The sequence below is a fragment of the Sinocyclocheilus rhinocerous genome, unplaced genomic scaffold, assembly GCF_001515625.1.
Source record: "Sinocyclocheilus rhinocerous isolate Xijiao unplaced genomic scaffold, SAMN03320098_v1.1 scaffold447, whole genome shotgun sequence".
Lineage (NCBI taxonomy): Eukaryota > Metazoa > Chordata > Actinopteri > Cypriniformes > Cyprinidae > Sinocyclocheilus > Sinocyclocheilus rhinocerous.
This window is the reverse complement of record NW_015648653.1, coordinates 51,383-69,658: the sequence shown is the minus strand read 5'-3', so window position 1 is coordinate 69,658 and position 18,276 is coordinate 51,383. Positions and strand designations below refer to the sequence as shown.

Below are 18,276 nucleotides of genomic sequence, written 5' to 3'. Positions count from 1 at the left end.
AGTTGCCTCAAAATAGCAACGCGCCAACAATGCGCCTGAACACACCTCGTTATCAGACCAGCACGCCCATGGGCGCACAAATGGGCGCAAATGCATTTGCTATTTAAACTACGTGGCGCAGGACGTGAAAATGACAACTGCAACGGGCTGAAACTAGCAAAAAACACTTGCGGCATTGCGCTGGGTGTATGATAGAGCCCAATATGTTCGGAAAAGTTTTCTTTTCATCTTGCCTCTGTATAATGTACATTAGTGTTTATAAGCGCAGTGCTGCTTTGTTTACAGCGGTAACCAAAGAAACGCTATATTGCTGCTGTTTTATAAGTGCCACCTACTGTCAGAGAGTGAATTTGTGTTCTCATTCAGCATGTCTGCTTTTATGTAATTTTATGTAGCATAATTTCACAAAACTAAATTCAGACCATTCTGTTTTTGCTTCAAATGCATTTTCTGTACAAAATGCATTTTCTGCTGGAAAATGCGGACATGCTGACATTTCTTAAAAAAAAAGAAAATAAATAATAATAATAATAATAATTAATAAATAATAAAATTAATCCAAGCTAGGAAAGAGCACAGGCAAAGTCTTAGTTTGTTTATATGAAGAGATTTCTTTTATTTGCATTATTAATTTATTTGATTTGGGATTTATTTTAAAAATTTCAATTTACTTTTATTATTTGACATGAAAGATATTTCAATTTCACAAAGAAATGTGTAACATTTTGTCTGAGAAATAACACAAGGGCACATTTTCAGTAATAATGGCTTGAATCTCATTTTGTTAAAAAAGTGAGAAAATCATATAGTGAAACCAATATCGTGAAAAGTATCGCATTGTGAGTTGAGTGAATCATTGCATCCCTATGCAATATATATATATGCAAGCTCACAACAGGTCTGCCATCAAAAGTTTTAGTTAAGGTTAAAAATCACTCTATAGGGTGTAGAGTAGCGGTCGACTGATATGGTATTTTTAATGGCCGTTGCCGATATTGAGAAATCAATCTGGCCGATTGGCTGATATGAGGCCGATATAATACATGTAATTACAGTAAATGAGAGACATGCAGAAAATTGGTGAAACTAAATGAACATTGATTATGCATAAATATTTAATAAAACCTAAATTAAAAAAATGTAAACAATTTATTTATTAAAACCTAAATTTAAAAAAAATTTAACAATTGAGGTAACAATTAGTGCAGCCTTTCTTTTTCCTGAAACATCTACAAAAAATTATAAAACCTAAACAATTAAAATGTAAACAAGGTAACACAAATGAACAAGGTTTAGTGCAGCCTTTCTAAAATTCATAATTAATGAACAAATTAATATTCATAAATTAACGTCCAAAATAGTATGTGTAATTCCATGTATTTTATGTACAATAGATATATAGTTTACAGAGCAACAGGTTGTTTTAATTATAGTATGGGATAGTTGGTTAATAATAAAGATATATGTTTCTGATCTGTTTCGTTTTGCTTGTCTGTTTAATTGTAAAAATAATGCAAGCCTGAAGGCGTATAATTACATGCTTGGTTATCAGCATATAGCAGCATTAAATAAGACCGGAACATACAAAAAGGTACAGTATACTACACGCGATATCCGTTTTGAAAAACATCGGCCACACGGAAAGACTTATCGGCCGAAGGTTTGAAGACAGATTGGCATGATATTAACACATGGCAGAGTTTTAGCAGTTTTCTCCTTCAGTCCACATCAGACTCAGCTCTACTCCAGCAGCTCAGTTTAAAGCACACTGTTCCTCCAGCCTTGCGGCGACTGTGTCTAAACAATAAACAAGTCCTTGGATTATAATAATAATATAATAATTCATTACATTTATATAGCGCTTTTCTGGGCACTCAGAGCGCTTTACATTGTCAGGGGGATCTCCTCCTCCACCACCAGTGTGCAGCATCCACCTGGATGATGCGACGGCAGCCATATTGCGCCCACCACACACCAGCTCATTGGTGGAGAGGAGACCACCAATGATGAAAACCCTGCTTAGCTTCAGTGGGCAACCAGTCTTGGGCTGCAGGGTGCACGGCTGCGGCGATATATCGGTTGACCACTAGTGCAGAGGCTTCATTACAAGGTTTCAGCAGTTTAGTTAAGGGAGACCCTGCTTGCAATTTCTTGTAAAAGACAAAACCAGCCCAAATGAATAAATGAATGAATGATCTCAGTGTACATACTCCCTTTTTGGCTCATTTAGTATCTCTTTGGATTTGAGACTTTAGTCTTTGCAACTTTACAGATCTTCTTTATGCACCAAGAGCTTGTAACACTCCAAAGAGAAAGGAAAACTTGAAATCTCATCATATGACCCCTTTAATTGAAAATTATAGTTTCATTTCTTATCATTATTACTTTTCATTCCTATATTTCAATTGTTAAAGCACATACTCCACTTCTGAAAGAACATTTGAAGCAAGGAGACTTCCATCTGATTTTAATTTCCATTCCACTGCCTGTGGATAATTTCTCAATGTTAAGGGAAATAATAATGAACAACTGTCACCCCTGACGTATGAACCTTTCCAAGAGCACATAAACTACTAAATGAATTACATCCTCAAAATAGTCTACTGCAGATTTAACTAGAGATGCACCGATTGAGCGGCCAGTGATCGGAATCGGGCAATTTTTCGCATGACCGGCCCGGATCGGTGATCGGCCGGTCAGTCTCACGTCTTGCCGATTCCAAGCCGATCCTTTTATTGCCAGCGGTGCCGAGTGCACAGTCTGAGTGAGTGTGTGAGAGAGACAGAACACACAAAGTAACTCACAGAAATGTATAGATGCATACTGCAGTAGAAAAAAAAGGATATTTACAAAATATGATTTAGGTAAGCAACATTATACGGGGTTGATGTTTCCCCGAATATCAATATCAACATGATTGCAATGTTACACTGATTTTATACAATAGTATTTCAATAAACAAGAAGTAAAAATTAAGTGACAATATTTAGACAAAATATTGACTATTTTTGCTCAATTTCGCTGACGAAAATAGATTTGACTAAACCAAACAAAGAAAATATGTTTATAAAAGGTAAATACACCCATGTAAAAAAAAAAAAAAAAAAATCCTCCTAGAAATAAAACAAAGGCCTATTCACACCAAATGCAAGAAATTGTATGTGAATGGTCTATCCACAGCAGGTGTGAAAAGAACATTTGTCAGGTTGAATGACAAGTGGTACAGTAAATGGTTTGCCAAGAAGTAATAAAAAAAGGACAAAAGGACAAAAAAAGGGAAAATATGTTTGCATTTACTATGTGTTTTAATACTTCTGAGAAATGCAGAACAGTTCTCTGTACGGCTGTAAAAATTAACCATTGTTTCTTTTTTGTTTTGTTTTGTACATTTACTGCTATTAACAATGTAACCAAAAGCTTTATGTCAGTCAGTGTGCCCTCCTTAATTAAACATCTGTTGGATTCTTGCCATGTAAATGTTCGCTCCTATCATCATGTTCGGAGTAGACAGGAACCCATTTATTATATTCAATACTTTCCTTGTTCCAAATATTAACAGTGGTTCCATTTCAACAGAACACACTCCAAACCATTATTGTGAGTCCACCTGCTTGGGCTTTTAAAAAGCTGAAGTTGAAGAAAGTGCACATACAGTATGTCATGTATGAAATACTTTAGTGTGTTTTTGCCATTTTTAAAGACAATCACTATCGTCTCATTCCTCATTCACCTAATTTTGAGTTCCACTGAAACACAAAATCATTTAAATGTTTTGTGTTGTATTTTACTGAGTGCACCTTTAGGTCTATGTTACGGGGACAGAGAGCTTAACGTGCTGCAAATGAAAAAAGCAATTAACCAAATTAAGAAAACATCTTCATCAGTTTGACAATGCATGTGCTGCAAATACTCACAACGCGACCAAATACAGAAATGCACTGCAAAAACTCGCAACACAATCAAACACAGACACATGATGCAAATACAGAAGCGCACTACAGAAAAAAACATGGTTACTATAGTTAAACCATGATAATCACAAATTACACTAACCATAGTTTAACCATGGTATTTGTGTGGTACTGATTACACAAATGGTAATAATCACCAAATAAATAAATAAATAAAAATGGTAATGTAAAATGGTAAACACTAAAAACATAATTACTACACTTTTACTGTAATAAAACCATGTTTAATTTTTTTAAGGGTTGTTGGGGTCCCCTTGAAACATTTTCGATGTGGTCTGTGCTACATGCAGCACCTTTCTGTTTTTGGTCATGTTGTGAGTCTTTGCAGCGCATTTTCAGAGCGTGTGTTGTCAAACTGATGAAGATGTTTTCTTAATTTGCTGGTGCTTTTTCTATATGCATGTGTTTTCTTAAGTTGCAGAGTGCTGAGCTCTCTCGGCCACCATACTATATGAATTACTATAACAAACCCCTGCAGTCTCAGAAAGAGATCCCAATCAGAGTAGTATTATATAGTATATAGGATAGTGCACCCCAAAAAATTTAAATCTGTCATCATTACTCACCCTACACTTGTTCCAAACCTGTATAAGTTTCTTACTTCTGTTAAACACAAATGAAGATATTTTGAAGAATGTGGGTAAACAAACAGTTGACTGTAGCCATTGATTCCATAGTGTTTTTCTTCATATTATGGAAGTCAATGGCTACCGTCAACTGTTCGGTTACCAACATTCTTCAAAATATCTTTTTTTGTTTGTGCTCAACAGAAGAAAGAAACTCATACAGGTTTGGAACAACATGGGAGTGAGTTAATTAATAATGATTAATTATGACAGAATTTTCAGTTTTGGCTAAACTATCCCTTTAATGAGTAGCATTAATCTAGCAAACAGAGCATTTGGCTTTGATTATTTGCCAGTCAGAATAAGCCTCAAGCTTGTTCTGTGTATGCACATGTATATAATAACAGGAAATCATCAGCCAATTAAAGCTCTTTACTCAAGACAGATGTGAGTTGTTCTGACCCCTCTGAGGAGCTGGGTATTCATTTAGTCAGCAACACAAGGATATTTTCAATGCTATTACTCCTGCAGTTTCAACTAATCAAAATGAAGCAGGCTGTGTGCGTGTGTGCATATTTTGCCCTTCGCAAAATCTGCTCAGACTTTAAACACTGAGCATGTGATTAAAACGTTTACACAGAAACCCAGTCTATGCACAGATTCTGTAAACAGTTCTCACTGAGAATTTATTCCACAGCTACAGTATGACAGTCGTCCATGCTGTGCTCTATAAAAAGGAGTGTCTCAGAAGCTTGAATGACATTCTGACATTATCTCTAGTTACTCCACCACTACACCACTTGTCAAGAGAGTTCACACACACCACTTACAAGTACACATATTTAAGGTCATGTATTATAGAAAATGTTTACTTAGAGTAATAATCTGAGACACATTATCTGCAAAATTGACTACAAAAAAAACTATTTATAGTGAATTCATAAATGTAACAATTACAAATCATATGGGACAATTTTAGTAGACCATTAAATTTTGAAATAGTTAAAACATTACTGTTAACTCAAACTGAAAAAAGAGACATAACTGACAACCATAGATGTTGATTGAGAGCTGAAGTAATTTCTGTGCCACTGTGAAGAACTGTAAAAATAAACATTGCTTTCAAAATAGCTTTCTGAATACGCCACCAGTCAGTCCCGCCCTCAGCTCACCTATGAATGGTTTACTTATAGTTCTCTCTGCACACCCCCACACAAAGGGGATAGGAGAAAGTATCTGAACACCATTAAAGTCACATACTTCAAGTTGTTTAATATAATATTTAAACCTTTAATGTTCTTTTAAACTAAGTGTTTGATGTAAGTGCTAACATGTCTTTTGCAAGATGAACATTATTTTATCAAGTGAGCTATGACACAAACATACATTTGTAGCTGAGGTCAGTAGCCTACCTGTGTAATAGGTAGACTTGTGCCGGTATTCGGTAATGCGATATATCACGGTAATGAATATGCACGATATTGTTATCGTGGGCACTTCTAAATAACGTGAATAATTATATATTACAAATTATTCAGAATTTTGAATGCATTTTAAGAATACTTTTCCCATCAACTGGTCAAAATGCACAACACCGCTGTATGCTGCGTGAAAGACGCGTGCGCACTCTGATGTAAACAAGCGCGGACGAGAAGCACATGGCGGAACATGTGAGAGACGCTCTGGATGAAAGCGCACTTTCACTCTCTGACAGCAGATGGCGCTAAACTGCAGAAATGATAATAATAATAATATAATCATTCATTTAAATGCAGCCTTTACCCCGGAAACCCTGTAAACAAAGCAGCTGCACTACTTTCTGTTTCTGAAAGGTGTTTAAATGATTTAAACAGCCATTCAGATTTGTGTATTTGCTATGATGTTCATCACAGCGCCAAATACTTACATATTTAGACTTAATAGGCTATTTATTTTCAAACTTTTTTTTACATTTTAATCTGGACTACAACATGCCCTAGATATTGTTTGAAAGTGTTTTGATTCTTTATTGTTCGGTCACACTTTACATTAGGGCTTCATTAGTTAACATTAGTTAATTCATTAGTTAACATAAACTGCCAATGAAAAATTCTTCTGAACATTCATTAATCTTAGGTATTCCAATATTTAATAACAGGTTGTTAAAATCTAAAGTTGCAACTGTGTTATTTAATGAGCTAACATGAACTAAGACTTGTATTTTTTAAACAAGGATTAATAACTTCTGTAGCAAATGTTGCTATTGCTCATTGTGAATGTTAATGCATTAACTAAGGTTAACTAATGAGGTCTTATTGTAAAGTGATACCTATTGGTCTTTATAGTTCTTTTGCACTTTAATCTGTGTAAAACTTTTGACTTTATACATTTTTCTGTATTGCTTTATTGCATTTAAATGTTCAGTTATTTTTGTTATGAGAAAAATGTTATTAAACCTGTTATACTGTATTATGACAGCACTTTTTAAAACTAAATTCCAATACCGTGATAATACCGCATACCGTGATAAAAGCATTAGCAATTAATCGCAACATGAAAATTTGATACCGGCATATCCCTAGTAATAGGATTCTACAGAGTCCACATATACTTTAGAAAGATGTCAAGTGAGAGAGAGAAATGTTGAACAGAACCACTGTTTGTGTGTGTATTTGCATACTCACATCTGTGTCTGGCCCTTTATCAGCTCCAGGGCATGAGAATGTGACAAATTCATGGCAACGTTTATGGACCACAAAGCAGCACACTGACAGAGAGAGAAAGAGAGTGATATGTTACATTTACAAAAAAAAAACAACAACACATAACTGTAAAACACTGGTAAATAAAAATATGAGCAAACAGTTCAAACCAAGTTTCCTAAACAAAGCTAATAAACTCTGTTACTCTTCCTGCTTTGTGTGTATATGTGTATTCTTTATTGCGGCAGTGCAGAGGAAGACAATGCTAATAAATCAGTAATTTAAGAATGTACAAGTGTAAATTAGCAGACTACACTAATACAAAAGACTGACTCAGTGTGAAATCAACACCAGCATCATATTTTAAAAAGAGAAATTATTGCATTATAACAGATTACATATTTTTATTGTATCAACTGTCCAGAGAAAGACATCACGGACATACCATGGCCATACATGGATGGAAAAAAATATATTTATGTATTTATACATACATACATACATACATACATACATACTGTAAACACCAGGTTTTCAGAAATGTATTATTTGTATTCATGTTTGTTCCACATGTTGGCAATATGACTAAAATCACGATATGAGTAATTTTATTTAATGATAATCATATTACAATATAATTATTTTTTGCTGGATAAAAGGTTGATATTATACTGTACCAAATTGTGAAAGTTCACAACTCTACTCAATAGTAATTTGTATATCACAGCAAAAACAAACAGCCTAACTAATGTAAGTACAAAGTAACAGGAAGTTCTCAAACTTACTAAAGACAAGTAAACTTAATAGTCTTAATAACTAATTACAAGCAATAGGATGAATAAATACAATACATCAAAGATACAAATAAAATAATCAGTGCTTTATGTTTATCAGGTTGGTCTATACCAACATAATTGTATCAAATGCAAAATAAAACCATATAGTCCCCACTGTATGAATTAATATACAGTGGGTACGGAAAGTATTCAGACACCCATAAATTTTTCACTCTTTGTTATATTGCAGCCATTTGCTAAAATCATTTAAGTTAATTTTTTTTCCTCATTAATGTACACACAGCACCCCATATTGACAGAAAAACACAGAATTGTTGACATTTTTGCAGATTTATTAAAAAAGAAAAACTGAAATATCACATGGTCCTAACTATTCAGACCCTTTGCTGTGACACTCACATATTTAACTCAGGTGCTGTCCATTTCCTCTGATCATCCTTGAGATGGTTCTACACCATGGCTGCAATATAACAAAGAGTGAAAAATTTAAGGGGGTCTGAATACTTTCCGTACCCACTATACATTAATCCTTATTCAAGTCACAAAACATATTCAGCAGTGAGTGATTTTATCTATTGTTTGATTAACATTATTAACATGTGACACAGACAGCAACGGGTTTATTAGGCTTTTATCACTAATGCACAGATACAATACATCGAAACAAATACTATTTTTTCCCCAAATGTTTATGTTTGCTTAAGATATACCCAGTTGTGCTTACACAAATACTCACAAGACGAGCATTTTCATATAATTTTGTGAGTATTCGACTGTTCAAATCGCAGTAAGCCATGAAAGAGAACTCACAGGGGACAGGGGCACTGTGCGTAAAATCCCCTTTATTCACTTACTGTGCTTGAACCGTTAAAATGCACACTGTCCCTGGGTCTACTGGGCAGAAAACTCAGTTATTAATATTTTAAGAGTCCTTGTTTCCTGTTTTGTTTATTGACCACAGGGCTACTGAACGTTTGATTTTGATTGGTTGATAAATGTTTCAAGGTTTGCAATTATTATCCAGTAAACATACAGTTATGAAGTAGTTCCAGGTCTCTCGACAGCATTTCACTTCCATTTCACTTAGCTAAATAATTTCAGTTATTTAAAAGGCCATTCCAAGACACTGACCAAGCCAACGAATAAGACAAAAAATAGGATTAAAATTACAATTTCAATATTTTCCTTACTAAATTGTATTATGTAAAGCCTGTTCTATCTGTTGTGCTCTTCTGTCTCTGCACATACAGACACTCAAGCACACACAGAGGAGCACTCGAGCACACAGAAACTTATCAGTGCTAACCTGTGACTTATCAATAAAATTGTTTAACGACTGAAACAACATTTCTCAGTAGTGAGCTGGTAACGGCACTGTTTTTTTTTTTTTAAAGTTAAATTAAACTTACCGATTCGATATTGGTAGAGACCAGGGTATGAAATTAAATGGGCTTAAGGCGAAAATGCCACCAACATAAACAAATTTAACCCCCCATTAAAAAAAAAAAATGTAAATAAAATAAAAATTCAAGATAAGGGGGCATAGAAATGCCCCAGTACAATTAAACTAAATTTATTAACACTTTGATCTGACGAACCATATGAACATGTCTGTTTCCGTTTGTCAGTGTCTGTTGGCGTATACAGTGCATATACAATGTAAATGAGATTGATGAGATAACATTAAGCTAATGACACATGGTCTCCAAATGATTGGATTTCCAATTCAATCTGATTTTGTAAGTGATCTGATGGTAACTGCAAATCTTTCCCACACCTTTAGCCAAGTCTTCAGAGGCAGATGCTTCTACATACTGTATGGCTGTTGGAGGCTGTTTCTTCTGCCTGTTTCAAGAACGGCATGACCTCATCACTGGTGGTGAATGAAGTGAGTCCATCATCTAAATAGAAGCTTCTCGTGATGAACTCTCACCTGTGCTGTTTGGTGTTACACTCCTTGCACTGCTTGGACTTGTTTCAGTCTTTGTCAAAGTGACTGGATAATGCACAGCATTTGAAGCATTTCATGTTTGAATGATGATCACAGGCGGAAAGGTGCTATTATTTTCTTTGTTTTTACAAAGCATTTACTTTTAATAATATCCTAATACTGATGTTATACTTTTAGTTATTTTGAATTTTTGAGTTGACCTCTAAAACCGAATGTCTACATTTTGGCTAAGAAATATTTAGCATTTTACCTTTTTTATATTATTCTGAACATAGGATATGTTTATGACAGATTTTTATAATATTTGCCTTAATATTTCATACATAGTTTCTGCAAAGATATTTAACAAGTTCATTTGTTTTGCATGTATACCATGTTGACCACTTCATGTGTGGTGAACTTTCTTTAACCAGAAAAAAGTAGGGCTGGGTGATATGGCAAAATATCAGAGGTCGACCGATAGGTTGGACCACACTGGCTGATACAGATTAATCAACCGATAGTTTTAAAATGGATATTGAACCAAAACTAAAATAGTGCTTTATTATTTAACCAAAAAAAAAAAAAGTACTGAACCATACTTTGTAAATATATATTGATTAAAGTTAGTTCATAGTTCACTGACTGATGTTAACAGATGCAACTTTAAAATTTAAAAATGAATTTGCAAATGTTGAATTAACATACTCAATAATTTTACAGCGTTTATTAATCTTAGTTAATGTTACAAATGGACACAAATTGCTTGTAATGCTTAAAGATGGCCATCTTTAAATATCTACACAAAGGCCATATCATTGAAATTATATTACATATGTATATTGTATGTATACTCTCACACTTTATTTGCTTCTATTTTAGAACACTTGATGATTATCTAATCAAACAAAATATGTTAGTCACTAGGGCTGTGCAATATATCGAAATTATCGAAATATCGCAAATGTACATATCGCAATATGCATATCGCTACAGCTTGCAATTTTTGGGGCCATGAACAAAAGACAGAGAAAATCACTTACTGCTCTTACCTAAATAACTTTTGTAGCTTAAATAAGAATCAGTACATATTGAATTCAAAGAGTAAATACTAAGCGGTGTTTTCTTTTTCTTTTTTATTATTCAGTTCCTAAACTCATGTTAAAATGACATTTTTATGTAATGCTCGAGTAAAACACATACCGTTCACTTTCAGAAGTTGTTGTAGGGGTGCTTTCTTATTAGAATCAGAATGAACCGCCAACACGAAGAGCTCTCTAAGAGCGCGCTGAACTCGTTCAGTCTTTTTCTCTCAGTAGAGTAGTCAGGAGGAGAACGATGTGATCGCTCGGCTCCGAAGCGAAAAGCTGAATATGCGCTGCATCTGCTGCCTACTTATACTCACGCTGTGATCAGTGGCAGCTGGATGCAATAATCGCATGCCAATGTGCATTGGCTCGTTTAGTTTACACTCGAAGTGGATTGGTCTCTCTAAGCGAGATCCCAATTTCGTCGGTCATCCGACGTGACGTCGAGAGTGACCGACTGAAAGGGAATGTCTCGGTTACGTATGGTAACCCTCGTTCCCTGAAGGAGGGAACGGAGACGTCACGTCCCGTCGCCACAGCTCCTGTACCACCGCTGAGCGGCCGGGTCACCGGCTCGGCTCCTCAGTGAAAACCTGAATATGCGCTGCATCTGCTGCCTACTTATACTCACGCTGTGATCAGCGGCAGCTGGATGCAATAATCGCATGCCAATGTGCATTGGCTCGTTTAGTTTACACTCGAAGTAGATTGGTCCCTCTAAGCGAGATCCCAATTCGTCGGTCATCCGACGTGACGTCTCCGTTCCCTCCTTCAGGGAACGAGGGTTACATACGTAACCGAGACGTTATTTAATGAGTTATCGCATATCGCATTTTTCTTTAATATCGCACAGCCCTATTAGTCACACACCAAGCAAAAAAACACAAGACAACTCTAGTCTAGGACAACTCGCAGGTAACACACACATCGTGTTAAATTCAAGCAGTGGTCCAAAACAGTTTATTTGAGGTTTACTTCAAAAATGAACAAAGTGGCATAGATGAGTTTGAAGTTCGGTGTTTAAAATAAAACCGCAAAATGGAAAGAGAAAGCACAAACTATATTATAGCTATCTAAATGAAGCATACAGACTTTATTAGAGCCACAAAAAGACAAACGTTTCACTGAAAAATGCACAATACACAATCTTCCAGCCAAGGGTGAAGTCATTATGTACATTAATAACAATTTGGGACAAATGTAATGTAATTGAATGGAAAGATATGTAAATGGTGCTCTGTGGCACGGCAGAATTTCTATCGGCTACATGAACATATCAATGTGCTTTCTCACGTCACAGCTTTAAATATGCAGCTTCACTGGATAACAAATACATTAATGTGACTAGCTGGATATAAACTAAACCTAAATGTAAGGGACACATACATTTTTGCAGGAACAAGTCAGATATCTGGCAGCTCAGTGCGTAGCACTGCCACCTCAGTACGGTTTCCCCATAATTCAAAGGCATGCAGGTCAAGTGATATGAGACATTAAAATTGCCTGTAGGCATGAGTGTGAAAGTGTGTATGTCTGTGTTAGCCCTGTGATAGACTGGCCATCTGTCCAGGGTGTTTCCCTGCCTTCGGCCCGAGATGCTGGGTAAGCTCCAGCATCCTACATAGGACAAGGTTTGAAGAATGGATGGATGGATGGATGTCAGATATCCAGATTTCCAGAGGAAATAAAGGCCCTACAGTTGGTGTTACATAAGACCATCTAAAAAATTAAGCATTACAAAATTGCTGTCAGAGAATTAGACATCAATGTCACAGTAACAGAGATGTCTCATCTTGATATGACCATTATGGCACTCAAGCTGAGGGAATAATAACACAAATAGTCATATTTCAAATCAATGCTAATCTCAACCACATTCACATCAGAACATAAAAATAAATGTTCCCCTCCACATCATGAAAGGCAATAATGAAAAAAACACTTTAACGCATTTTCTGTTTCCTGTTGTGTGGGCTGCTTTCTGGCTCCCGTCTCAGTGGCCCTAGACCACTGCACAAATGGAATCTGCATAGATGTGTCTATGTGCCAAAACGATCAGACATAAGTGATGAATGCGGAAATGGAATAATGAAACCCTTATGCATAAAATATTTATCATATCTTTACGGGTATTACTTCTGAGTGTACATTTAACAATCTTTACTTCAAGCCCATTTCAGAATTATCTTAAAAACTCAACAAACTAGTTTTAAATCGAATAAATTTGACAGGTCTTCACAGTAAATCTGTGTTTCTCAGTACTTTGAGATTTTAATATTTGCCAAATAAAATGTGTATTTTTCATGCACAACCTCATTAAACATTACAAAGCACACAATGATCAATAATATTACACAACATACTTATGTTAAAAATCTACTTTTGTAACCAAAACTGTCTAGGAAGATTCTTTGGAGTTCAATAGTTATCAAAAACATGTTGAATTCAGTCTTTCCCAGAACGTTTACCAGTTATGGCCATGGCATATTTTACTAAAAAAGTATGTAACTCCTGAATTAAACACCTAGTTTTCAAAGAACTTGACACCTTCTGTACAATTATGATGATTAAAATGTAATATGTAAAATGTGGTGTCCATCAGACAATAGGTGGCACTATAGTTGTGGCAAACATAAAAAATGTTGTATCTTCAATGGTCTTTTGTCCATTTGTGCTATAGTTTATACTTTTAGCTATAGTTTATACTTTTATATTTTATAGTTTATACTTAGCCCAGTTTTATACTTCTGAATTTAATATATAATATATCATTACGTGGACCTTTTTACACTTATAGATTTGAAACACAGAAGTAAAGAATAAGGGAAAACTTATTTGGAGATACATCACAATAAATCATAGCAATGTTACATTCACATTTGCTTCAACAGCAAAAGAAAACAAGTCAATTTTTGCATTTCTAAAAGGGGGGGAAATGGTAGTTAACAAATTATTGTTTAAAAGCTTGTATGTAAAGAGTTAGAAAATGTTTTATTATCCTTTGTTAACAACTTTTAACCATACTTAACTCCTGTACAGTTTTTAAACCAGTAGTAAAGGAGTTGTTAATGGTTTATTAGAAGTAATTAGTTCTCACTTTAGATTAGGTAATGGAAAATACTAAAATAAAGGCAATAACCTACCTTCCTAAATTGTTTACAAATGGATTAAGCAAATTAAAGATGTCTATCATTTCACTTTACCCAACTACACTACTACATTTCTTTACTCTTACTTAATATTTTTTTATTAACTATATAGTGTGCTGTACAGTGACGGTAATTATGTAAAACATAAATGCTGTATGTTTTCGTGTCTATGCAAATGTAAGTAAATGTAAATTATGTACTACAAACAAATACTTATGAGAACACATTGTTTAAATACATCAGTTAGAGTTAGGATACAATGAGCAAAAAAACAAAGTATAAAAAAACGCATCTAATTCTTTACATATGCGCCTGACTCACCGTCGCTTAGCTGAGAGCGCTCAGTTTCATTGGCTGGCATCGCCTATTACAGTCACTGTTTTGATTTCAGCAAATCAGTTCAAGCGAATGCAGACAACATGATTAATATTCATTAACCCAGCAGCTCATCAGATCTTAGTGAGTTTTATATTGGTATTAGTAGCAGTAGAATAAGTAGTATTATTATATTTTCAGTATTATTGTTAAGTTTTTTACAGAAAAACTGAATGACCAACAATGTCTCAAGCACCACCAGTCCTAAGTTCTGTTAAAATGACAAATATGCATTCATACATTTTCATTCATACATGGTTACCACGTTTTAGTTCTAATTACACAAGTTCATCCATAAAAACGCTTGACTGACTGATGTTTCAGATCATATTACACATGAATGTATCTTAATGAAGATAAGCTGATTTTTTTGGAATCACACATACATATACATATACACATATATATATATACATATACACACACATATATACTTATTATAAAGTGTTGAAATGTAAATTTTTTTTACAGGGCACTAGTAACTTCTGCATAATCCATATCGCTAACACTAACTACACGTATCACAGATAGCATAATTGGAAGTCTTTATGCGATTGTTTCTGATGTACAGTTTGTGTTCAGATTTTATGCATCTTTTTGGGCTCAGCAGTTTTTAGTGTTAGCACTATTTGATCAAAGCTGAAGGATAATTGAAGAGTAAGTGTATGATTGTTCTTGGATTTGCATAGTCTCTCCTGTGCTCCTGTAAGTGCAGTGTAAAGCTGGACTGCGAGTTCTGGCACTCCTCAAATCCGTTCAGCTGTGTAAGCTTAACAGGAGAGATTAACATGCCTGACACCATTTATCAACACACACTCAATGAACCACTCACACACACACACACACACACACACACACACACCAATGCTCCATTCAATGAGTACAAATCTTAATGTTTAAGCATATAATGATATTCTAGGGAATTGTGTGCTTCTAATTTTATACCAATAGTTTGGACAGGACCCTTTTCTATTCTTACACAACAATGCCTCTGTGTATAAGGAAAGGTTAAAACATTTTTTTTTTTTTAATATTGATTTATAGTTTTTTGCCCAAGGTCTGCATTTAAAGTCACACCAGAGGTGTTCTTTTCATTCATACATGGTTACCACGTTTTAGTTCTAATTACACAAGTTCATCCATAAAAACGCTTGACTGACTGATGTTTCAGATCATATTACACATGAATGTATCTTAATGAAGATAAGCTGATTTTTTTGGAATCACACATACATATACATATACACATATATATATATACATATACACACACATATATACTTATTATAAAGTGTTGAAATGTAAATTTTTTTTACAGGGCACTAGTAACTTCTGCATAATCCATATCGCTAACACTAACTACACGTATCACAGATAGCATAATTGGAAGTCTTTATGCGATTGTTTCTGATGTACAGTTTGTGTTCAGATTTTATGCATCTTTTTGGGCTCAGCAGTTTTTAGTGTTAGCACTATTTGATCAAAGCTGAAGGATAATTGAAGAGTAAGTGTATGATTGTTCTTGGATTTGCATAGTCTCTCCTGTGCTCCTGTAAGTGCAGTGTAAAGCTGGACTGCGAGTTCTGGCACTCCTCAAATCCGTTCAGCTGTGTAAGCTTAACAGGAGAGATTAACATGCCTGACACCATTTATCAACACACACTCAATGAACCACTCACACACACACACACACACACACACACACACACCAATGCTCCATTCAAGCAGTGGCAATAGTAGAAATGAGTTCAAAAGGAGGGGCCACAGAGGGGCTAAAATGAGCAAAGACAAGCCAAATTAATAACACATCAATATGATCCTATGTACTTCAAATGTGAACAAGATCTAAATAATAAATTAAATTTTTTTTTATTTTTTTTGTGGAATATCATATTTGATATTGAGGTTTTTATGGCTCATATAGTATAATGTAGGAAAATACAGAGCTCATACTCGAGAAGAAAAACACCTTGATTTTATACAGTGAACAAAACTGTGCAAAAATATGCAATCTGATGCATTTGCTTATATTTATGACCAAAACGTGAGACGAAATTTTAATAGCTTGTAATGTAACAGTATTATACTTTATACTTTATAACAGTATAGCAGACTACTTACATAAAATGCATATATAAGTTGTCACTCTATATCTCCCAATAATTTGTCTAAGCAAGATGATATTTAAATGTTTAGTTTTATGATTAAAGCTACATAGTTTTCATCATAAAAACATATAATGCAATGCAACACAACAATGTACAAATAAAGATTCAAAAAATAAAAGCAATTGTTGTATTTTCATTTGATTATATTTTAAAAGACTGATTAAAGTGTAAAACTTTATGAATTAATTTAATTACCACACGTCTTTAATAATACATTTGTATCAAATCATAAAACAGAACCCAGTGCATACCGAATTGAGTTCTCTTTTGTGTCTCGTGAAAGACGTATATAAGACCCATTTGATGTTTACAAAGAGTCGCTATGGAGGAGGTCAAACATTGCAAACAGGTTGATGTTATAAAAGGCACTGTGGAGGAGAACATTGGAGCCATAGGCCTACACCAACATTACAAACTTTTCAAACTACACATCACCACCATTTTTAAACATGATCACTGTTGTACTATTTGACTTTTTTCTAGGTAGTTTTATTACAATTGTGGCTGTCACAAGGTGTCAACTGTCAAGTGTGTCTTTCCGGGCTGTGACATAAACTAAATGCTCTAACTTCATGTTTCAATCAGAGATACATCAACAAACTGAAAAAGAAAAAAAAACTGCTAATCAAACTACTTTTTAGTGTGCTAGAAAAGCTGTCCTCCTATTGGTATCGTGACAAGCAGATATCCTGCTGTAAATCACATTTGCATAGCCAAACAAAACATATCATCCATGCACACACACATACACACACGCGCACACACACACACACACACACACACACACACACAGGGGCGCCGCTAAGGGGGGGAAAGTTAGGATGATTCTAAGGGCCCACGCACTTTTGGGGTCCCCAGAGATCTGTTTTATTAGTAGTAACAATAGTAGCAGTAATGTAATAGAAATTATAAATGTATCTACCAAAGAGTTACAAATAAAACAAAATTATGGCTTATTTCTGCATTTCCGACAAAATTATCTCCCCCCATTCACTGCATGGTTTCGTCCCGTTCTATGTAGCCTAGAGTCACTGAGTGAGATCAGATGGTAAACTGTCAAGTTAGAGATGCCTTCGAGTTCGAGGGGGGGGGCAAACCGAGCCGGACGATTTGGTCAGTCACACTTTTAAACACATTTTAGTTTTACTATAGAAAATCTACAAATTCACAAACTAATTACATAGAGCAGCAGCAAGAAGCGCATGAGGTTGTCATGGCAACCAGATACACTGCACGCGAATTACGGCAGCGCTTCTATTTTGCCACACTAAACTTAGCAATAAACACGTTGAAAATAATACACGATAAACATGTCTGTCAAAACGATCTCCAAGGAGGCTTTTATTAAGCGAATCAAGGAGTGAATTACTCATCCACTGTTTAAAAAAAAAATACTTGGGTTTCCACAGGCAGGGTCACAATTATCTACAGTGTATAGCTAAAGGTTTTTGGGTTAAGGTTCATAATGTAGAACATTTTTAACATTGTATGCTGTATGTGCATAGGTAGCTAGCAAACAAGGAATACAGCTGTTAAGCTAATAGTCACATT

General features: G+C 34.9%; 1 protein-coding gene across 1 annotated transcript in view; it reads right to left on the bottom strand.

The window, feature by feature from the left end:
* The window catches only part of prkcaa (protein kinase C, alpha, a), a 107,286-nt gene that overhangs the window by 61,263 nt on the left and 27,747 nt on the right, over nt 1–18,276 (bottom strand). Inside the window, exon 3 of the mRNA XM_016514894.1 lies at nt 7,201–7,283. Within this exon, the coding sequence (XP_016370380.1) occupies nt 7,201–7,283 (83 nt within the window). The remainder of the gene's footprint in view (nt 1–7,200; nt 7,284–18,276) is intronic.